This window comes from Zeus faber (assembly GCF_960531495.2).
Source record: "Zeus faber genome assembly, chromosome: 19".
Lineage (NCBI taxonomy): Eukaryota > Metazoa > Chordata > Actinopteri > Zeiformes > Zeidae > Zeus > Zeus faber.
In genome coordinates this window covers 3,712,624-3,737,826 of record NC_137206.1, presented here as the reverse complement: position 1 = coordinate 3,737,826, position 25,203 = coordinate 3,712,624, and the positions used below count along the sequence as shown (strand labels likewise).

The 25,203-nt window shown below is 42.8% G+C and overlaps 1 protein-coding gene across 1 annotated transcript; it reads right to left on the bottom strand.

Annotated features, from left to right (window-relative positions):
- Nucleotides 1-302: 302 nt before the first annotated feature.
- On the bottom strand, nt 303-21,621 carry ncapg2 (non-SMC condensin II complex, subunit G2; the record flags this gene model as incomplete). The annotated part of the gene is made up of 26 exons (XM_080020052.1): nt 303-409; nt 707-803; nt 1,129-1,229; nt 1,493-1,596; nt 2,414-2,557; nt 3,655-3,842; nt 4,035-4,134; nt 4,988-5,125; nt 5,976-6,083; nt 6,765-6,935; nt 7,074-7,227; nt 7,790-7,860; nt 8,719-8,889; nt 9,534-9,631; nt 13,336-13,558; nt 14,300-14,452; nt 14,728-14,907; nt 16,736-16,855; nt 17,402-17,494; nt 18,147-18,303; nt 18,662-18,756; nt 19,083-19,217; nt 19,840-19,997; nt 20,322-20,436; nt 20,908-21,096; nt 21,544-21,621. 26 exons carry the CDS (start codon nt 21,619-21,621, stop codon nt 358-360), a joined length of 3,393 nt encoding a protein of 1,130 aa, XP_079876178.1. The 3' UTR covers nt 303-357.
- Between the last annotated feature and the right edge of the window lie 3,582 nt (nt 21,622-25,203).

Genomic DNA, 25,203 nt, shown 5'->3' with positions numbered 1-25,203 from the left:
ATTATTTTTATTCAAAATATATCAATCAAATATCAACATCTCCTTCCCGCCATCAAATATCAGTCAAACATCACTTGGTTTATGAAGCATTTTATTGCAGTTACACTGCAACAGAGGGTGGAAAAAGATGAGAATCCAATATTAATATTTAATATAAGATGTCATATTATATAAAGTATATTATAATCATATTTTAATATTCAGTTTGGTATCAAAACACAAAAAGGAAACAATGAAATAAAACACAACACAGAATAAAACAGAAATACACAAAATAGAAGATGACTGTATACACAGTATTGTAATCTTTAATATTATTTATTGTTATTTTTTATCATTAATTTGAGGATGAAACGATCAGGAAGACAGAATGCTGCTCAGGGTTTCCAGGGAGGATTCATAGATGGTCCTGAGAGAGAGCGAGAGAGGGAGAGGGAGGAGAGAGGTTTAGATTTATTAAAAGTGTAATAAATGTATTAAGTGTAATAAATGTATTAAAAGTGTAATAGATGTTTATTAAAAGTGTAATAAATGTATTCAAAGTGTAATAAATATATTAAAAGTATAATAGATTTATTAAAAGTGTAATAAATGTATTAAGTGTAATAGATGTATTAAAAGTGTAATAGATGTTTATTAAAAGTGTAATAAATGTAATAAATGCATATTTGTAGTGTAATAAATCATATTTCAAGTGTTTTCCCACCTGTGCTGGGCAGCGTTGGAGGGCGTGGCCACGTTCTGCTGAAGACGTTTCTGGACGGAGAGCGCCGCACGACGCACATCTGATCTGCACCCAGACGCTGCAACAACAAGATAGATATATAGAATATTATTAGTATTATTATTATGCGTCATAAATAATATGAATAATGAATACGTACATTATACATACATTATACATATATAATAAAATACATTATACATACATTGTACATAATTATAGATATATTATACATACATTGTACATATATTATACATATATAATAAAATACATTATACATACATTAAACATACATTATACATATATAATAAAATACATTATACATACATTAAACATACATTATACATATATAATAAAATACATTATACATACACTGTACATACATTGTACATATATAAACTCACTGTGGCTGATGACGGACAGCACGTGCAAAGCGGCAGCGAGCAGCGTCAGGCAGTCGATGGATTCAGAATCCAGAGAGGAAACGATCTCAGAGAGGAAGAGTCTGAGGGAGGAGAGGGTTAATTCATCCCTCCATCTCTCCATCCCTCCACCCATACATACATCCCTCCCTCCCTCCCTCCACCCATACATACATCCCTCCCTCCCTCACTCCTTCCACCCTTACATACATCCCTCCATCCTCCTTTCACAGAGTAGTGCTAGTGGGATGGAGGAGGGATGGATGGAGGTCGTCCTCCTGGTGACCTGAGGACGACCTCCATCCATCCCTCCATCCCTCCACACAGAGCAGCCCTCGTGTCCTACCTGGTGACCTGGGGCGACCTGAGGACGACCTCCATCAGGATGCTGGACAGAGCAGGAAGCTGCTCCACTTGATGAGGAACGACCAGATCCTCAGGATGAGAAATCTGAAGAGAAGGCCAGAAGAAAATAAAGATATACGCTATGAACACATATATACACACATAGACGGACAGAAATATACTGTATACATATACACATATATATATATATATATATATATACACACACACACACACATATACATACTGTGTATACACACACTTTCCCTTTGTTAAAATGTAGAATGTCCTGAAACTTCAGATTCCTGGATGAGCTCAAAACTCACATTCACATCCATACCTCTGGGTCTAGCTGCACTTCAGACTAAAAGACTGAAAGACTGAAGGACTGAAAGACTGAAGGACTGTAAGACTGTAAGACTGAAAGAGTAAAAGACTGAAAGACTGGAAGAGTGACTGAAAGACTAGGAGACTGAAAGACTGAAAGACTGAAAGACTGAAAGACTGAAAGAGTAAAAGACTAAAAGACTGGAAGAATGACTGAAAGACTGAAAGTCGAAAAGACTGAAAGACTAAAAGACTAAAAGACTAAAAGACTAAAAGGCTTAAAGACTGAACGACTGGAAGTCTTCGATGTGTTCGTCCAGTCAGATAATGGAGGCTTAATGTCCTTTATCAGAACATTTTAAAGAAAACTTGTTTATAAAAATAGTTTCTTCATCTCAGTTTGACCTTCCTGTATAAATAACGGTCAAATTACAAATGAAACTCTGAAAATTCAGTCGTTTCAACGCCATCTTTTAAAAGCTCTAAAACTTCCAAAACATTTTCGTGCTGATCTGGCGTCCGACAAAAAAGGACAATAACAAGAATTCAAATGTGAATCTTTTTCTCTGGGGGACGTGGAGTTTGGCCTCGTCACCTTCTGCAGCTTGTGTCGGTTCTCCACGATGACGGCGGCGAACAGCGTGGAGAACACGCCGTCCAGGGGGTTGGAGGGGAGCCCCGCCCACATGAGCACCACCTGCAGGAAGTCTGAGAGGGCGGAGGAGGAAGCCTGACACAGCTGGAGGGGCAGGGAGGGAGGGAGAGAGGGGGAGAGGGAGAGAGTTATTTGCAGGAGTGGATCACAGGACCTGCTGAAGTTGGTGGTGCTCTCAGTGCACTGTGATGGTGTGTGGAGTTGGTGGTGCATGACGGGGACGTTTCTCCGCCTGCAGAACACGGTTTCCGTTTGAACAAACTGGAGCCGGACAACGCAGAAGACTCCAACGTCCAGGACAAACGGGGGAAGTTCAATCAAATATTATCTGTGTTCATTGAGCTTAAAAACAATTGGTAAGCAGGTTATATAGAGAATGACATCATCAAGGCATGCAGATATACAAGGATAATGTATTTATTTCATATTTAAAATGAAAATAAATAAATAAATATTATGAATATTACAACTTGAAATCCAATTCTTTCCATTTGTGAACAATAAGTAACAAGTGCAGCCACGTTCATTAACATTTCACTAAAATCACATTTTGATCAAAATAAATAAGGCCAGTCGGTCTAAATAAATCATAAAGTTTGTGGTGTTCTATTTTACACAATGAATATTTAGCGTCGGCTTCGGTTGAACTTAAATATCCAAAAAAACACCAAACTATGGATGTATGTGTCCCAACGATGACATCATCGTTCTGTTTCTCCTCAGAGTCGTCGACGCTGCTCCGCGTTTACAAGCTGTCCACCAGGGAGGGGGCGGGGCTTAGTTCTATATCCACTAACGTGATTGGTCAGAGGTGAAAGGTCGGCTTCAGATCGTCCAAACTGATTGGCTCAGCGTTGTGACTTGCTGAGCGCAGAAAATGAACAGATCTGCGGATTTTTTTTTCCCCGAAGCGCATCCACCCAGCACTCATTCAAATAGTGTTTGGAGGGAATTATTTTCACCGGACGTTATGACCAGAGAGATTTAAAGATGTCGGACTTCAACAGGTTTTCCAGGTCAAAAACTGGATAACGGAAAACGCCGCCGCAGAGCCCCTGGTGCGACGGTGCTCTGAATGCAACTCCACAGTGTGTCAAGCTCAGGAGGAACCAGGAACTGAGAACAGAACGGTTCATCACATCAGCCCAGGCCAGCGGGGAAAAAACAGGAAGTGAACGCACCGCTTTGCCCTCCTCCGGGTCCTTCCGGAGCCTCAGAGCCAGGAGCTCCACCGTCTTCTGGAAGGCGTTGGCCACCACGCCCAGCAGCGCCCCCTGGACCTCCTGCTGGTTCGGCTCGTCTCGGACCAAGCTCTCAGTGACCTCCTTCAGGACGCACAGCAGCAGAGGGATGGACAGGAAGCCCTTCTCTGGGGGACGGGAGACGATGTGATCAAATATATATGAACCAAATTATATTGACAAAATGAACAATAATAAAGATATTATAAGCAAATCCAGTCTGATATTATGACATCATAACAATATTTGGTCTCATACAGTGGTATTGAGGTGTGGCCCAGCCTGATATGGTTGTGGGTGATAGAGGTTGGGTGTCTCACCTGTCACGAGGATCATGGAGCACAGTCGCAGAGTTTCACCTTTGAAGGCGTCGTCGCCCAAACCCACCAGCAGCACGTCGCGACACAGGGACAGGAAGCTCTGGGAAACAAAGCGACAAACCGCTACGTTGCGGCGCCATGAGCGCGAAGCAGAAAACACAACTTGAAGAGCAGCACAACGACAAAAACCTTCCACAGGAGGCAGGATCGCCAAACGCCCAAAACAGCGTATTGAGTAAAATGAAACAGTGGGAAGCAGAGACGAGTGGCTGCACACAGCAGTGACAGCTCTGTGAGGCCTGTAAACACAGCTTTCAATGTTGGGACGTGGTCCCAAAATGAGGGCGTCTTCACATGACATCCCATCTTGCGCGGAAGGGCCAGGGGTCTTAAACCAGCCGCCCGGGGACCACATCGAGGTGGTTGATTTAATGTTTATATTAAATATACAGCACACACACACACACACACACACACACACACACACACACACACACACACACACACACACACACACACACACACACACACACACACACACACACACACACACACACACACACAGTTTATATATATTCAATTTTTTGACATCAACGTTTCAGAGTAATGTTAAAAATGCCTTTAATCCTAGAATACATAAAATGAGACTAAAGTGCCCTGCCAATTGTTTTTTTTTGTTTTTTTTTTACTTTATTTTTCCAAACAGAAACATTTGAATCATCTACAATTCCAGGAATTCCTTATTTTAAAAGCTGGTTTGGTGCTGTGAATTAGTTTAATTTGATATCTATTAACGACATAATTTGAAGCTGGATGATTTTGACTCAAATAGTTGCCGACGTTGGGTCAAATCGGTTAAATGATTCCACATTAAAAGGCTCCGCTTCGAGCTGATGGGGTTCTTATAACGTTCTGATCGTGTTCTGATCATGTGTATCGATCGGGGACCTCACCTCCACTGTGTCCCTGGCCAGCTGCAGCGCCACCTCCCCCTGGGCGTCGGCAGCACTCACCAGGAAGCGAAGGGCCCCCTTGGCCACCCAGGCGGCCATGTTCTCCAGGGCCAGCAGGGAGTCGCGACCCTCCGGGCTCTGCAGGCGAGAAGAGGGTTGGAGAGCTTCTCAATGCGGGGTCCGGGGACCCCCCGGGCTGGTCCTTCAACAGGTTCCAGGGGGTCCCCGGCAACATGATGAACAGTCAATCTACACGGTTCATTTCATTGAAATGAGAGAATATAGAATAACGACGGGAGTCCAGACACTTAATCAGACATAACAATAAGAATATTGATCTCTGATTGGCTCACAGGGACTCAATCTGATCAAATGGATCAAACTGAGGCTCCTGGACGTGGACAAGGTTCAGAACCACCGCAGCCTCGGCAGGCGAGGTAGAGAGAGTAGAAAGACGTCACATGGGAAGGAAAGCAGTTTGTGTTGCCGGAAGTATTTCCAGAGCCACAGAAAGCGGAACAATACAACAACAACTTCATCAACTCCAGTCAGTTTGTGGATGAAGCGTCACAGGATGAGGCCTTCGGAGGAACACCCCATACATGGACTTCCTCCGTTCTAATGACGCAGCAGGTCTTAAGGGCCCGACGGCACCGTGACGTGAACGATGCCGCTGATGTTCTTTTAATCCGTTGTTTCAACGTTCTCCTTTCGCTTCGAGCTCAGTTCATATCAGAGCAGTGACCATGAACCATACATTCTGCGAAGATTAACATGATGATGTAGAAAACATCAGGAACCCGAGGAAAGAAAATGAGAAAAAGTGGCACCACCTATAAATACAGTAAGGTGTCGTTTAATACCTTTAATACCGTAAATATCTTCAAGACGCATCAATAATTATCCCCAAAATATCCTCATATTGTCGACATTGAGGTATTTGTCAAAACGTATGGTGGTACTTGATATACTGAGGGTGGGGCCTCACGTGGTGCTGCAGGTGGACGCTGAGTCGTCCTTCCAGCTCCAGGGCCTTCAGCGCCGTTCGGACGCTGGGATGCGGCTCCGAGGGGCTGAGGCGCGAGAACAGCAGCGACTGCAGACACAGCGGCACGTCAACACATCGACTCTGGTATCTAAAGTGTTAAAGTTAAACCCTCCACCTTCAACCCGAGGGGTGGGTCCAGGCCCGGAGACGTCCTTCAAGTTTAAAAACTTAACTTATAACACGCAGTCTTGTTGTGTATTTTAGCTTGTACTTTATCGTACATTTGTATGTGAAAAGAGTCAAAATAATGATAATTATTTAAATGAATGAATTACTAATGATTTGCTGCTCTACTAGAAACATTCTTATTTATTTCTATCATATTTATAATACAAGAAAGTCATGATGGTTTTCTAATTCATCGTTAACTGATTTGTTTGTCCTCAGTCCCCAACAGACGCAGTCCTAAAATTATACCAATATACCTTTATCTAATATAAACTGCCTGTATAAATAAAGAAAACAAAAACAACAATAATGGTTTATAGGAATATATACCAAAATACTTTATATGTGTAAAGTTGGTATATATATTTATATTTACCAATATACCATACTGTATTTACTTGTATATATAAAGTAATTGTGATACTATGTCGGAACAGTATTAGTGAGTTTTTCATATTGTCTTTACAGTCAGGTGTTGTGTGTTAAATGAGCTGCGTTGTAATATTCACGTCCCACTCCATGAAGCGTTTAAAATCCAGACGACAGATGTGTCCGTCTCACCCTCCAGGTGCCCAGTGCTCTGTGGAGCCGCCCCAGAGCCGCCGGTCCCTCCAGGACGCTCTCCCTGCCGGAGGAGCTGCTCAGCAGGTAGTCCAGGTAGGAGAGCCCCAGGTCCGGCTGGGCCTCCACCGCCTGCTGGATCTGGACCTTACGACCAGCACCGGCCTTCTTCTGGGGCAGAGATGAGCAAAGGAAGTATGAGTTAAAAAACACACAAGTAATAACATAACCCTCTGAAACAATAAAGTTGACTGCAGGGGTCTAATCCCACTTCCCAGCCCGCCCCCCAGGGGGCGCTGTGCCGCCCACCGTGCTCGTGGGCAGAGCCTCAGTGAGCCAGTCGGTGATGAGTTCCAGGACTTCGGAGATCTTCCTCCAGCTGCACATGCAGTCGATCAGCTGGCCGAAATCCGAGCGCTCGGCGGCCGGGTCCATGCGCCGCAGCTTGGACAACACTCCGCAGCTGGAAACACAAGCCAGCGTCAGTGGACGCACGACAAAGAAACGGAGCCTCTGCGTCGTTGAACAATGACAGTGGTGGTGGCGTTGTGACCGTTGCCGTCAGCCATGGAACACACAACAGAACACCAGCTAGTGGCGCCATCCTGTGGGCCACAAAGTAACTACAACAGGAGACTTGAATGTGTGTGTGTGATACCAAAATCCCCAACGTCCAAAAGAAAATGTTACATTTAACATTAATAACAGTACCTTTGGGCTTTAGGGAAAATAATTTCCATTAATCGCTGAATGCCCACATGAAAAAAATACTAACTGTTGCATTTCACCACGGAAAAAACGCAAAAACAAAACCCCACCGAAATTCAACAAAGATCTGAATGAGTAAAAATTGGGAATATTTGTCACTTTGGTTTTTTGATGACACAAATGTTAGAATTTCATATTTCTACAGTGTTGGAAAAGGAAAAGTAAAGAGAAGATAGTACTAGTAACCTGTTAAAATGTGTACATTTCAAAATGCAGAGAGAGGAAGGTGAAGTGACAGCAAAACGTCTCCAGATCACCTGAACGTTGGAACAGCGGCTGCAGGCATGATGGAGGCCAGGAGCACGAGGGGAACCTTGCATCGCTCGTCCTGCAGGACACGCCACACAACTTGAACACAACCCCCACTGTAACGTAGTGAGGCTTCATAACACCTGGGTTTCCGTTTCTACGTTTCAACCTCCTGGGGAAATTCATCATGTACGGAAGTGTGACCCTTGATGTAACAGAATGTAGTGCTGGTGTCTCACTGCATCATTTATTGAATATTACATATTTTGCATTAAAAAAAAAGAATGGAAAAAAAACAACAATCTGCAATTTACATATTGCACTTACGATGTTTATTACAAAATGTGTTTTTTACATAATAAGGGTTATTTTCCAAAATGTTCCATATCTTGCCCTTTTTCTTTTCTCGTATTTTTATTGTATTTCCATATAATTTTTTTGTCTTATTGTGTTTATGTTGAGCTGCTGGGACATTGCAGTTTCCCCTCAGGATGAGTATCTACCCCTCTATCCATCTACGTATCTATCAATTCATCTACCTACCTATCCATCCAACCATATTCCCTCAAATATGAACCGGTAATAAAACAAAAACCAAAAAATAATATTATATATACAATAAGCCGGATTCCAATAAAGGCCTGGTACCTTCTGCAGTTGAGGTAAATAAAGGTCCAAGGTCACTATTTGAGAAAATACAGTATCTATCCATCCATCCATCATCTACAAATCCATTTATCTATCGTTCTAAAATGTATTTTACCAAGGTATTACAAACTGCCTTGTTACGAGGATTAGAACTTGAATAGATTGAACTCATTCTAACAAGATGGAGACTCACAGGGAAGCAGAGCTGTCAAGATGGTGTCCAACTGGATATGTCCTGAATGTGTTATTCCCAGAATGACTCAAAGTATCCTAAAACCCTGCGACTCACCTCAAAGGTGTTTAGGTACTTGGAGAACACGGAGCTGAACTTGGCCACGGTGTAGTGCAGGGCTTTCTGGTTCTTCTGCAGGGGTTTCTCGACGCTCTTCCACAGGATCACCAGCACCTCCAGCAGGCCGGCCGTGATGACCGAGTCCTTTGCTGACAGCAGGCTCTCCACCTGCACGACCCCACCCCAACCAGGAAGTTTTCATCATCTAATAATCGTCCAACATAACGATCAAACTGAAGTTGCTTTTCTTGAAATAACACATGTATTGATTAAAGTGACACTTTTTGTGGAAATAAGCTTTTTGTCGTTCTTTCTTCCACCGTGTCCAGTGCAGAGAGGGTGACGGTCAGCATGCTAACTGTGTTAGCATGCTAACTGTGTTAGTTCAATGCATGCTGGCAGAGGGGTTCAACTAGCCCAGCTCCTCGGAAATTAGGTAAGTTCCAGCCTCTTCCAGCCTCTCAAAAGCTGAGTTATTTAAGCCCTACATCTTGCATCTTTGGGGCAGTGGCCCAGGAGGTAGAGCTAGTAATGGGAAGGTTGCCGGCTCAATTCCTGGCTGCTCCTGGCCCTTGAGCAAGACACTTAACTCCTACATGCTACAAATGAGCCTTGCGTGGCCGCCTCCATCGGCGTATGAATAAATTGTAAGTCGCTTTGGACGAAAGCGTCTGATCAATTGTGTCATAATTTCATCTTTAATCTCTGTAGAAAGATGTTCAATCCAAGCCGTAGGCGACGCTGATGACGCTGATCCTGTGGCTTGATTTGAGGCCTTAAGTGAATGAAAAGTGAGGAAGTCGGCTTCTCACGCTGCTGTTCTCCTTGTTGCTGTCGTCCAGCTGAGTCGACTCCACCTCAGTCTGGATGCAGCTGTTCAGAGCACGACGGATCGACAGCATCAGCTTCACTGCAACAACAATAAATAATGGTTAATATTTTATACAGTATGTTTTATATTATATTATATATACAGCCAAGCTGTTCAGGGACTAGAATGACGGTGAATGCAGATAAACATCACATCACAAAAGACATCAGGGCTGGGGATTGGTAATCAATACCTTTAAAGTATCGACTGACGCTGTGCCCCTGCGTTGACCTGGTTGCGCTTCGCCCGTCTCTCCCAGTGCCAGAACTCATACTCAGTACATACACAATAGGCCTAGGGTTTGCGGGACGGGTGGGGTGTGAGCTATGTGGGTGGGGATGTGGCGGGCGGCTGCGGTCTTGCCTGTCACGCTCCTGCCCCGACTGCCTCTTGTCCGTCCCGAAATTTAATTCCTCTCATATTAGCTTAGAACACATAGACTCGCACACCAATCCTACTCCGAACAACACGCCACCAGAGCAGGGTCTGCAGGGCAGGGGGGGTGCGAGTGACTCACACCCCCACCCCCCGCCATTTTAACTGCAATTGCCAAAGCACAGATGGAGCACTGGGGGTTTGCAGGGTGGCGGGCGCTGGTGGGTTGGTGTGGTTGGCCGGGGGGGCGGTGGTGAGATGGTTCTCCAAAGAGGGGGGTTGGTGGTGGTTGTGTAACCAAAAGCTGAGCTCTGCTCGTCCCACAGCTCGTCCACAGGACAGAGTTGTTGTAGCAGTTGTTGACGAGTAAAGAATGAATAAAGAGTTGCGTTGCGGGTGGAGAAGTTGAACTCCACCTGCAGACTAACTCGGTCCTAGATGCAATGGAACAAATACTCTGTGTAAAAATAATAATACAATTTAATAATCATAAAATCGACTAAAATAATCCAATACTAGGTAGTATAGAAACTTCTCCAGTTAAGCCATACTTGCATTCCATCTTTTTTGTACAAAGATCTAGAAAGAAAAAGACTATTCGTTTGGTTTTGCTCACAGCCAATCACCACCAGCGTTCTTGGAATTAACGCGACGTGTGATTGTTTAAAATGACACCACCCAAATACTTTGTTGTACAGTTATGTACAGTTATTTAATACATTTTTCAATAATTTGAACACTTTCAAAACACTTTCCATTCCCATGATGGGTGTAGTAGAAAAAAAAGGTATGGAATGAAGTACTACATTGCTTTCGGTATCACTTTACGGTACTGGTATTGGTATTTTTTAAACAATACCCAGCCCTACAACATACAGTCGTGATGTCAAGTTATTCATATTTGTTTACTTGTTTTGTGCTTCTCCGCCGTTACACAGGAAGGTCTTCTCCGAAATGTGATTTCAGAGAATTTTTAAACAAAGATTATGAGTGAACGAATTAACATTTGCCACAGCAACTGAGCCCCGTTTCTTATATGAACTGTACATTATTTGAATATTTCCATAGAATATTTCTCTCTACCGAAATTGACCGCAGAGTGCCGGTATTAATGATGTATGTTACTTTACATTCATTGATTAGAAGATTGGTTATTAATGTCTATATCATACATTATCGCTATTCCATCAACCCTTGGTAAACAAAAAAAACAGTTTCCAGAGCTTCTAAACTTCCGATGAATCTCTTCTTTCAGCCCCTCTAGCCGTGGAGGTCCGAGTGAGGCGTGGACCTCCATCACACTCCAGCTCCAGTCCACGCAGAGAGCCTCTAATCGCAGCTCCAGCGTGGGAGCATTATTGAAAGGATGTGAAGCGTCCGTCGTGTGGTTCCCGGAGGAAGCAGCAGCAGCTCTGCATGCTGATGCTCAGACGCTCAATAAAATGTAAATCAGCTCCTCAACCCTCGTCAAGGTGAATCAGCCGCACGCGGGTTATGTGGGAGTCTTTCCCCGGTAATTATGGGCTGACGTCAATATTGAGTTTGAATACATAAGATGTGATCATGTGATATCTGTGCATGAATTCAAAGGAATTAATACCGGTGCTGAAGACGTGGGGGCCATCTGGAATGTGGAGGAATCAGGTTTTCTTAGGCCTCATCTACACACGCACTGTATATGAATATCTCTGAAAACGCATTTTGCCCCCCTTAGTTTAAAGGAGCAATAGACAACTTTTTTGCTTTAGCTTCTTATTAAGAGGTTAATGTTGATTGCACAGTGTAATGTCTGTTAAATAATGAGACCATCGGCGTTTGGATGGGTTCCCTATAAACCTCCATATCACTGTGCATTTGGACTGCCACCGGGTACCAATCCCCAGGAAAATGAACGACGGTGCGTCACAGGAAGTGCATCAACCGATGTGCAACCACTGGAGGAAATGTCGTAGGCTAGAGCAATCTACTCCAGGTGCATCATAAACCCTTGAATCTAAGTGGCATCTGACCCCCCTAACCCTAAAACGATTCATTGAAATCTGTTGGGGAATGTAAACGTTTTACTGCTTTTTACCTAGAAAAAGCACAGCTCCCCCCGTTGACTGTTTGTTTACAGCTCAGTCTTGCCCGTTCCAATATGGCGGCGACGTTGATGTAACGGGCCCAAGCGTTCAATGCAGCATCTATGGATGTCTATGACTGAGCAACCAACATAAAGAAATGGAATGAAACAAAAATTGTGACAATTTCAATTTAATTCTTCGGTGAACACACTTTGTTCTTCACTCTTATTTCCAAAATGCTGTTGATCATTTACGCGGAGCGCTCTGAGTGATAGCTAAACCATCCGCTGTCTTTGCGACAGCGGCGCAAAAGTTGTTAATTGTCCATTTAAAAAAAATATCAGGGATTTTTTTTTTTTTTTTAGAAAATCTCTCCGTCCACAGCAGAAGGAAAAACCTTTTAAAAGGCTTCCATAAGCATGTCAGGCCAGTAGCGGGATGATGTCATCAACTAGATGTCAAAAAGCACAGAAGAACACGAGGACCACGCAGCGCGTTGAGCTTCTTCATAATAATCAATACTGCACGGACACTGTTCCTAAAGCTGGAGAGACCTTAAGTGGAGACGCGGAGAACAACGCAACGTGGTTTGTAGGTTCCTGACGCAGGTTGAGGTGCTGACGTCGGCGTTTTCAACAAGCTCTGTTTTACTTCCTCCACACGGATACACGGAAAACAGAGCTTTAGAAAACCTCCAGCCTGGAAGGCCTTTTCCCCAACAGTTGTTTCCAGTTCCTAACACACCGTTTTCATGTGCACAGGGCCAAAACGCAGAGAAAAATTCCTTTTCAAATATATCCATATACAGGGCCTTGAACGGAAACATTTTGTTCAATCAGTTTTTTGTCTCATCGCACCTTTTGTTTCATGTTTCAGCTAACACGCTGCTGGATCACCTTGACACACGCATTGCCATGAGAGCTTTGGCACTTTCCTGGTTTAGGTCTTATCCATCGGAGAGGGCACACACTGCAGTTCACGGCAATGTGACCTCTGAGTGTTGTAATGTCATGTGTGGGGTCCTACGGGGCTCTGTACTTGGCCCTCTGTTATTTACAAGTTACCGCTGTCATACTTATCATCTAATTTCTTACTTCTGTAATGTGATAAAAACTGTCAGGATGCCACTTTGAACTTTAATAATTGTACCCAAAGTGAGTTAAATTCAACCCCACTATCACTTTTCAAGGACAAATAACCCTAACCCCAACCCTAACCCCTAACCCAAAATTACCAGAACATCTCCACCATATTGCCAAGAGACGGACAATTCTATCCACAAGTGAGGCGCTGTGTGGTACTGACCTATGTTGGTGGGCGTGGTGTGCAGGTAGGCGAGCTGGTAGAACCTGCGGGCGGCGCTGGGGTTCATCTGGATCAGGGAGACGCAGCGGAGGCACCACTCCCCTTCCGACTCGTTGACGGGGAAGAAGGACTTGAAGAGCAGGGTCACCAGGCGCTTGCAGACTGGCAGCGAGTCCACGGCCAGACGAGCCAGGAGGTGGTCCATGGTGCACACGTCCCAGAACTGTTGCAGGGTTAGCTCAGCTTCATTAGGGTCCATTTTGAGTGGACCGTTGGAATAAACGTGTACTCTGTCAAAGTGATTAAATGACTTATCTGCTATTTTACTTTTTTCTTTGCATTTTAGTTTACATAAAACATTATGTTGGAATACTTTTTTTTTCCAGCAGATTTTTGTTGAATTGGGGGTTTTAGCTCTTATTGCACTTTGTTTGTTTTGTATTTTTAAATAGTGGACAAGAGCATTGTGGGTAACAATATTAATTTAGTGAAATTAATTAGAATCTTCTCAAATGATGTTTGGGTCATGAATTTAAGGGAAAAAAAGTATTTTTAGTATATCTTTATGGCTAAGCAGAAGGGGCATAAAACAATATGAACAAAAATACTTTATTAAATTAAATGTAAATTATAATGTTAACATTTATTTTTTGGTACTTTTTGTTTTTCATTATTTTACAAGAAGCCAAACAGTTCCAGCAAATAAAATAAAGATAATGTTGATTTGCAGGAAACCCTGAGCTGGAAACAGATCTCTGCTTTAGTACGAGATGTGTGGCCTGTCGCCTTTTTTCAACAACCGACTCCTCTCAAGGGTTGAGTGACGTGATTAAACCATTCCTGAATTCATCGTTCTATCATTTACTTCCACTGAGCGTCAGAGAATAAAAAGTTGAAGAGGAAGAGGAACCTTAAAAAACGACAGTGCCCTGGAATCTCCCCGGTCCCTGTGGTGGAGCGTTACCTTGGCCGCGCGCACGGCCTTCACCTTCAGCAGCATGTCCAGGAAGGCCGTGCGCACCTTCTCTGACACGTCGTGGAGGCCGTTCCTCAGTGCAGGGAGCAGCTTCTCCAGCAGGGGGTGACTCAGAGCGTTGTCAAGCACCATGGTCAGACACTGAGGGGCACAACGTTACTGCACTTCCTGTCCAGACAGGAAATAGTTCTATTATATAGAAAACCGTGTTGGGTTTTTACTGGGATAGTTTACTTCTTCATTGCTACTAAAACTACTACTACCTGTCCGGACAGGAAGTGGAACTGTACTTCATACATATAATTGTTCTATAAATATTTTTATAGAACAAGTTACTTTTACTTGTATAGCGAACCCCGTGTTGAGAAACACTGTTGTACAGCATGGATAGAAGAATGAGAAGGTTTGCTCTCCACCTTGAAGACAGAGCAGCGGACGTCGGCGGAGTTGGCGTCGGCCGACAGCTCCACCACCAGCTTCTTCAGGAAGTCCGTGATGACGGTGCGGGGCAGCATCTCCCAGCAGGTGGCCAGGACCCTGCAGACCCCCAGCGCGGCCGTGGAGCGCACCACGGGGTGGGGGTCATCCAGAAGAACCTGCAGAACCACAGATCCAACAGCACCGCAGCGTTCTTTAATAACCCAGTCGACGGTTGTGTTGAGAAAAGGACAACCTTTAAAGTGGCAATCCACCAGATGCTCTGTGACGGTGGATTACTCTACATTTCCCTCAATTCCATTCAAAATGGCAAAGACACCTCAAGGCTCAGAGCCTAGACGTGTCTTTTACAGTGAGGGGTGCGGTGCCACTGTGGGGGGGACATCAGGGCCAAGCGCTTCTCTTGCCCGCCGGCTGCACCGCAGGGCGGAGCTGGAGAGGGAGCGAGCGGACAGGGAGAGGGAGAACGGAAACACTGGTCTAAAAAAAGGATTCTGTTGCCTGGTTTTGGGATATTAGACTCCTCCCGCACGGGAACGAGGTACTGTATCTGTAACAGTCATCTAATGTGGGAACAGACTCCATACGGAACTTCTCCGTAAAGGAGGCCAATGTGGGAAGTACTACCTACTGTCTTTGCCAGATATTTTTTATCCAGCAATGTTATGGATTGGATGTGGGAAAGGGGCTTATCATGGATCATCTGGTCTTAATGGCACCTGTCAAGGGGTGGGACATTATTATTATATATAAAATGTTTGATATTATATATATATATAGACACACACACACACACACACACATGTATATATTATTATTATTATATATATATATACTGTTATATATTATTTAATATATATACTGTTATACACACACGTATATATTATTATTATATATATATACTGTTATATATTATGAATATATTAGGGATATATTAGGCAGCAAGTGAAGTCAGTTGTTGAAGTTGATGTGGCGTGGTCAGGATCTGAGCCACTTTGACAAGGACCACGTTGTGATGCCTGAGGTGTAGTTGTTCTGTCATGTTTGCTTTGCGCTGGGCTGAGACGTCCTGACAACAGCCAGTTTTTCAAATGAGGGCATTCTGCTCGCATCGACCCCGGTGCCGTGCCCCACCTTATTTTACGAGCAAGTTGCGACACGTGGGCCAGGCGTGTCGATATGACACTCCACCATCTGCCCTTCCAGAGGGAGCGTTAGCACCGTGCTACAGTACACGTTGTATCAGTCGCAGAATGTGGCTCATACACGCATCCAAAGTTGTGCACGGGGCTCTTTTTGTTTCGTTTAATTAATAAACGGCAATAAAAAACGATAATCCAAAATAAAAACAAACTATTTCTATTTGTTTTGTTTGGAGAAACGGGGAACGCGAAGGAGTCGGCTCTGGCGGCACACGGTGGGAGCTGGCTCCCGTCTGAGAGACCACTTCTTTTTTTCTAAATTAAATACATTTTTGTACTTAAGACTGAAATAAAAGGCTGATCCTACAACATATTTGTTAAATACGATCCAGAGACGTCTCACCTCGGTGATCAGATTAAGAGACAAGCCCGGTGAGACTTTGTTTGTCTGCACTTTGAATGGAATTCATCTTGAATGTGACTGAGCGACTCTTTGCAGTCCACACAAATAAAACCATTTGAACTCCAGATCTCCATTCACAGCTCAGCGCTGAGCCGTCTCTTCCTCCTGTCGTTCATTGTTCAGGAAGTCCTCCCCCGCTCAGAGCGACTGAACCAAACCAACCCAGAGGCAGAAAAACGGAACGACTCTTTTCACCGAGTGACTCGCCGACAACCGACTCTCCAACTGGGAGTCGAACCTTTCATCACCGCAGACAGTCGTCACTTTGGGACTGAGACTTGCTCCGATAAAACCTAGAGCTGCCGTTGTGCCGGAGCTGACCAAATAGAGGAATCCAGTGCAGCCTTGCAATTTTGATCTCGCGACACAAGCTGCCCGTACCATGATGGCGTCCAGCTGCTTCTGGATGGTGGCGTCCACGTCGCTCTGCGTGGGGTCGTGGACGGCGAAGGCCTCGGTGAACAGCAGCGCGGCGTTGGCTCGCACCTCGAAGTTTGGAGCCTGAGGAGGAAGAGGAAGGAGGGAGGAAGATGTTGGGGCCAGGGGGAGGGGACATTATGGGATGTTTGGTTCACACTTATAACTGACAGATCAGCAGTAAAAGAGGAGTTTTTAGAAGAACTGTTATCAGCCACTTTTTCTTATTTCAAAAGTTTTTTGTTATTGTAAAGTTTAATTGATTAAATGAAATGAAAAATGTAATTGATATGAAAACCCATAATGTGTCATGCGCATTTACACCAGCGGTCACATAAATATCCACCCTGCTTTCTCTGAATTGCTTCCTATATTTGGGCATTTTTTATTCATTTCCTTTATCGTCGTATTCATTCCACATTAAAATCCTCAGGAACTCAGGAACACGTCGACGGCCATAAAACAACCTTTCCCCAGTCGGATTCAAGGGTTGCTCCATGGAAATTAAGAGATCTGACGTTGATGTAAACTGTAAATATAAACGGCTTGGAAATAGAGTCGTTATGGTGAAAGTAAACATCAACACAAAGGGTTTTCCACACGGAGCGTGTCGAGTCCCCCAGTGCTTACACTGAGCGCCCTCCACAGGATGGGCTTGTACAGGTGGTGCAGCATCTTGTCCACGTTCTGGTCGCCCTTCCTCTTGTGGAAGAAGCTCACGATCTGCGGAGGAAGAGGTTGGAGAGGAGGAGGAGGTGGAGGGGGTGGAGGAGGTGAGGAGAAGGAAGAGGAGGAATTTAACACGAGGAACATCAAGGCCCTCTCTTTAAAACCCCCAGAGCTCCGTGGAGAGCTCTATCAAACGAACGTCTCTCTCCAGGTTGAAGGTTCTGCCCAAATTCAACAGTGGAGTCAACAGTGAGTGAATCTTCACTCACTGACTTCCTCCTCATGGGAGTTCTCTTCACTTCACTTTAGGACGACAAACATTGAACACGGCATTATCAAACATTCAGCAACATTTTGTTATTCGTAAATGACTAATATTATGTTCTCTCTATTATTATTATATATTATATTATATATATATTATATCATAGATTTAACTTTCACTATAAAATGATCTCAAAAGTAACATAAATACAATTACAAAAAAATAATAATTAAGATGATAATAATAATAATAATAATAATAATAATGAAAAACTTCAAATAATCTCTCAGTTTGTATTAACCACAGAACTTATTTTATACATTAATTGAAAAAAAACAAAACAAAAAAACAAAAAACAAACAAACAGATAAAAGATGGATAAAAAGTTCTTTGTTGAGGAAACTCGTCGCTTAAATGTACTGAATGAAGTATGAAGTCTACCTGCCGGGCCTTGGGGAGCACCGGGGACTTCCTGTGCAGCAGGATGCAGTTCTGCATCAGGTCCTGGAGGCAGGAAGTCTCCATCTTCTCCAGGAAGTCTCCAGACGCCTTTCTCCAGGCCCTGAAGTAGACCTCTGCGATGTGAGTGACCAGGGACCTGCGGAGGGAAGACACGCCCTGTTTCATCAAGATACAAGATATACAAACTCAGAGCGGGAACGTTCCAGGAATATTCAAAAAGGTGGAAAGTTTCCATTGGAATTAACAGGAATACAATAGAAATATACACTGTATATATATGATGTATTTATATTTCGATTTATATCTTCTAATGAACACGAATGAAAATAAAAACATTGAAAGTTTCTATCGGTACAAATTCATGACAGATTTGGAGCCAAGTTCATATTTTTGTATCCCAGGAAAGACCTCAAAATCGGATAAAAAAAACAAAACAAACTATGATGGTGATTGTTATTATTAATAACATTACGACCACCATGTCCTGATCTTACTTGTTGAAGAACTGCAGCTGGTTCTTGACGACTCCATGAATCATAGAAATGAAGTCGACGCTCCAGCTGAACAGGAAAACCAGGAACCGCTTCCCCTGTTTCCATGACGACAGGGAGACGCCACAACATGAACGGGACGCCATAATGTCTCTGAGGACACAGGCTGTAAAACTTGGTGTCCCTAGAAGGACACACACTACGAACATGGTGTCCTTATGAGGACAGACAGTCTAATACTGATGTCCTTACGACGACACTGTAAACCCTAGTGTCCTTATGAGGACACAAGTTATAAACCTGGGGTCCTTATGAGAACAGTCGAAACCTGAGACCTTCTGAGGACACACTGTAAACCCCAGTGTCCTTACGAGGACAGTCAGTGTAAACATGCTGTCCTTCTAAGGAGGCGAGGTGTCCTCACGTCGTCGTGTCGGATGTACTGCAGGGTGATGAAGCACTGCAGCAGGAGGTCGATGATCTGCTTGTTGTCCTCTGAGCTGAAGTCCAGGTCCAGGAGGACGCTGTGGAGCTCCCAGACTCTCTGGATCTCCGGCCCCTGGAGCCACAAAGAAAACAGCACAAAAGCATGAGGGTCATTGTCATCATTACAAACTTTTAGAAAAACAACTGTGAGAAATAATTGTAATTAACAATTGAATGGTCTTATTTTTTTGTATTAAATATTTAATAATAGTATATATTTTATTGTGTACTGTGTACTGTGAGTTTGATTGTATATTTCACGTCTCCCCGGATATTGGCACTTATGTTATACTTATGTTCTATTGTTTTTTTTTTATTATTATCCCTTCTGTTTTGATGTGAGCTGCTGGGAAATATATCCATCGACCTAAAGTATCTATCACCCATCCATCCTTCTATCTATCCTTCTATCTATCTTTCCATCCATCTATCTATCCAACCAACTATCTATTCATCCAACTACCTATTTATTCTACTATCCAACCATCCTTCTATCTACCTATCATCCATCTATCTATTCATCCATCTATCAGTTAATCCATCTATCTGTCCATCTGTCAATGCATCCGTTCACCCATCTAATCATCCATTCATCCATCCATTTATCCTCCTATCGGTTCATCCATCTATCAGTTCATGCGTCAATGCATCCGTTCATCCCTCCCTCCCTCCCTCCCTCCCTCATTTGGACTGACTGCTTTCTTCAGTGTGAAGCTCCTCTGCAGCACGTGCAGGAGGGCGGTGCGTCCAAACATCTCTTTTCCCAGAATGCCTTTCTTCCAGCAGGCCTCGCACAGCAGCTGGATCTGCAGCTGGGGGGCGGAGTCACAGACAGGAAGCTCCACCAGGACGTCTGGAGGGAGGGATGGAAGAGAGAGCAAACAAACGCAATGTGGGAATAATACGCTTACATTCCAATGTCATCGTCGTGTGCAGTACAAGTCTAAGAGTTGTTGTTGTTTTATATTATTTTTAGATTTTTAAATGAATATCACAACAATTCAACTATTTCATATCATGTCGATAAACATGATATCTGCGTACGAATTCTAAATGGTCACGTTAAACAATCTCATTGGACTACCTGATAAAACTAGTTTATCACTGTCAAAATTGTAAAAAGTTTTTTTCTGATAAATTTCAGATTTCATATCATGTGGTTGCCGCGGTGACGCACCATGCAGCAGCGTGGCGACCTCCAGCAGAGCGCTGAGCGAGTCCCCGGGTTGCAAGACCTCCAGCGACGCCCGGCACACCAGGGTGACGGCCTCCACCACCCAGACGCTCCACTTCTGGACGCAAGAGGAATCGATATCAATAACTACACAGATGAATATCAGAACAAGAGACGAGATCAACACTTGTCCACACTGGTACAGTGGGAGATGGACCCTCATGTGTGGACGGGGAGGGGGGCACTTCTAGTCTGCCTTCCCCAGATTCAGACCAGAAGCTCCATGCTAACGTGTTAGCTCAATACATAGCTGCAGAGGGGATCAGCTAGCCTAGCTCCTGTGAAAGCTCCCGAAAAAGAGAGGCGTATCCCTTTACATCAAATCAGCGCGAATCTTCTCAGATCGTTTCTTGCTGCACTCAGCGGTTCCACATCAAAGCGTCTGTGGGCCGGTTGTACACTGATGCATTGTGGGTAACAGGACTGGAATAAACTTAAATGGTTGGGATCTTAAATTATGTTTGGCCTGTGACCTCGCGACTCAGATCCTGGACCCCGACCGTACCCCCGACCGGTGGGAAGGACTCACTGGGTCAGCAGGCCCCTCCTCCTCGGTGTGGCCCCGCCCCTTGGCGGGCAGCCCCTCCCAGAAATCCGGGTGCAGCTCCAGCAGGACGCCCTGCAGCAGTGAGGCCAGGCGGCCCCACAGCGCCTCCTTCTGGTCCCTGGGGAGCTCCTGCAGGACCTCCCCCACGTCGAAGGGCTCCGTCGGGTCCTTCTGCTCCACAACACAAACATCTCAGACCATCTTCTCATGGGAAACCACGCCTTCATGAAAGATATTTGGATCTGTTCATTTCACCTCTGTTTTAGTTATCTTCACTTAAGTTACGCCAGGGAATTCTATCAAATACTTTTAAAGACAAATCTGAACAAAATGTACTCTCTTATTCCATCAAGTACTGAAGCTCAGTATAAAGGTAAGTTCTACATATTTGGGGCAGGGCAGAGTCGGTATCATGTAGAAACAGGTTATGAACGACATGAGCTTAAGAACTGTTTTTAGAACAGTTTCCTTCAGGTGAGAAAGCAAGGCAAGTGTTTAGGAACTGGAAAAAAACCCAAATCAATTAAAAATATTATAAAAAAATAAAAACTGACTTTAAAACACTTTCCTATGCAAGGTCTGAATGTCGGGGAAGCTCAGAAGGCGACGTCCACTCACATGAAGCTGAATGAACCTGAGGAAATCCTCCACATTCTCCCGGCAAACTGAGCCCAGGAACTCTGCTCGTTTGGACATTTTCCGTACGTCAGTGCAGCGCAAAACCTGGGACACAAACAAATACATGCGATTGGGTTTACTAGCAGGTTGGATGAACTAGCAGGTTGGATGAACTAGCAGGTTGGATTAACTAACAGGGTGGATGAACTAGCAGGTTGGATGAACTAGCAGGTTGGATGAACTAGCAGGTTGGATTAACTAACAGGGTGGATGAACTAGCAGGTTGGATGAACTAGCAGGGTGGATGAACTAGCAGGTTGGATGAACTAGCAGGGTGGATGAACTAGCAGGTTGGATGAACTAGCAGGGTGGATGAACTAGCAGGGTGGATTAACTAGCAGGGTGGATGAACTAGCAGGGTGGATGAACTAGCAGGGTGGATGAACTAGCAGGGTGGATGAACTAGCAGGGTGGATGAACTCGCAGGGTGGATGAATTCTGAACTTTCAAGGACGTACATGGACACCGTTCCAAAACCAAACTACACCAGAAACAAACTTTGATATATGAATATGTAAAAAGTAAAATGGTATTTACTTGTAATGCCATCCATAAACAAAACATTTAAAACACTGAACATTGTCGTTGTTTCAAGAATAAAGTTACAATATGAACGTAAATAATCAATAATCAATCAATTCAATGATCATAAATGATATTACTCCAGAGTATGATTCCAAAGAGTGAGAGTAAATGCTCAGCTTTCCCAGCTGTCCGTAGCACAGCAGGCGTGAACCGTCACATCTGGACGTTCTGCTGCTGATTCAGTCCAAACAACCGGGACTTTACTTCCCACGGTGCTGTTGTTGAACATCTTTCATGAAGGCTTTTCAGTACTGAATGTGTCAGACTAAGGAAATGTGTATTGATCAGACGTTCTCACTCCTCTCCTGTCAGCTGAGCGATCGATGACCAGAATATAGAAATGTTGGAGTGAGTCACACGAGTATTTGGGAACTCCACTCGACTAAAAATGGACATTTTGGGAGTCATACTGAGGTGGTGTACAAGAAGAGCCAGCAGCGTCCCTTGTCCCAGGAAACCCTCTGAGCTCCAGGTTGACAGGACCACATCTCACTGTGTTTTCTCCATCTTTTATTGTGTCCGTGCCACCTTGTCCTTGATCTGCTGGTGTCGATGTCTCAAGGTCAAAGGCAAAATGTTTCCAATACGGTGGATAATGTCGGCAGCGTAAGCTCTGCAGGACACTCCTCTACACCTGCCGCCCGCCTCCGAAACCAGGAGGAAAAGGTGTTTTCTGTATCAGGCTTAACTTGTTGGTTCTTATCTTTTTTTAACTGACTGACTATTTTTACTGTGTATTTATCTTGGTGTTATTCATGTGCCCTGTGTTCTATGTTGTTTTATGTGCTAGATGTACGCGTCCCACTGCTGCACACAACAGCCCCACTGGGGACAAATAAAGTTATTGATTGATTGATTATCAATAATAACACAATGGTGTGTAAACTTTTTCCCACTCTGTGTCAATAACAAAGATTTTCCAATAACTGATCATTAATCACAGTTCATGCTGAAATGTAATAATAATAATAGTGATGATAATAATAATGATGATAATAAATAATAACAATAATATTAATAAAGATAATAGATGATGATAATAATAATAACAATGATGATGATATAAAGATAATAAATAATAATGATAATAATACTGATAATAAATAATAATGATAATAATACTGATAATAAATAATAATGATGATGATGATATAAAGAAAATAAATAATACTGATAATAAATAATAATAATAATAATAATAATAATAATAAATAACGTAAAGGAATGTTAAATTAGGTCATTTAGTTTTGTGTCCGAACCGTGACAGTTTGTAATCTAAACGGATGAAACGAGATCAAACGTGTAGTTGTGTGAAGTCTGGTGAGTGTTTCAGGGTGAAAATCATTATCACGGTGTTGCCTCATGACATCATAGTTTATCATTCAAAGTGTATAGAAGCAAAACAAGCCGTTCTCCGTCACGCTGTTATTCCACCGAGGAAACAGAAACAAAACCATGGAGTTGTTGTTTGGCGTGTGTATGAATACAACAAAATGATAATACAAAACATCATAATATAATATAATATAATATAATAGAATACAATACAATATAAAAACACAATCAGACATAAACTCACTCAGTGCTGTGTCGTCGCGCACCCGCGCAAATTTGGAACGGCGACGTCATTACGTCATGACGCCGAGGCTGAGTCCGTGCGTCATGACGCCGAGGCTGAGTCCGTGCGTCATGACGTTGCGGGTTTTTTCAAAGCTCGAAGCTTGAAAAGATGAAAAAACAAAAGTATTAAAAAAAACATTCATAAGAAATATGATTTATGAATAATAATTATTCATTATTCATCAATCATTGTCAAAGCATGTTGACTCACCCTGCAGCGAGAATACATTATAGAATACAATATTATTATTGTTATTATTATTATAATTATTATGGTGAAGATTATTATTTTTTTTTTATTAATATAATAATACAAATCATATTTAAAGTATTATAATCATGAATAAAAAATGTACGTTTGTAAATATCCATATGGACAAAATATACGAGGCTGATGTCGGAGAATTCTTCAGTCCACCTTAAATGGCCGCAATAACCTTATTTGTCCTGTAGGTGGCTCTGTCCGGTGACTCATCTCTGGCCTGGACTGTAGAGATTCCCAAGATGAATACTCTGTTATGAATACTCTGTTTTGAATACTCTGTTTTGAATACTCTGTTTTGAATACTCTGTTATGAATACTCTGTTATGAATACTCTGTTATGAATACTCTGTTTTGAATACTCTGTTTTGAATACTCTGTTATGAATACTCTGTTATGAATACTCTGTTTTGAATACTCTGTTATGAATACTCTGTTATGAATACTCTGTTTTGAATACTCTGTTATGAATACTCTGTTATGAATACTCTGTTATGAATACTCTGTTTTGAATACTCTGTTATGAATACTCTGTTATGAATACTCTGTTTTGAATACTCTGTTATGAATACTCTGTTTTGAATACTCTGTTATGAATACTCTGTTATGAATACTCTGTTATGAATACTCTGTTATGAATACTCTGTTATGAATACTCCGTTTTGAATACTCCGTTATGAATACTCTGTTATGAATACTCTGTTATGAATACTCTGTTATGAATACTCTGTTATGAATACTCTGTTATGAATACTCTGTTTTGAATACTCTGTTATGAATACTCTGTTTTGAATACTCTGTTTTGAATACTCTGTTATGAATACTCTGTTATGAATACTCCGTTTTGAATACTCCGTTATGAATACTCTGTTATGAATACTCTGTTTTGAATACTCTGTTATGAATACTCTGTTATGAGTAATCCGTTTTGAATACTCTGTTATGAATACTCTGTTATCAATACTCTGTTTTGAATACTCTGTTATGAATACTCTGTTATGAATACTCTGTTTTGAAAACTCTAAAACTCTAAAACAAACAATGACTGTCCAGGATGCATTTTTCAATGGAAAATATCCAAACATTTTATTTTCAGGAAAGCTGCTCAATGAAGCGACCAGACACACAACGTG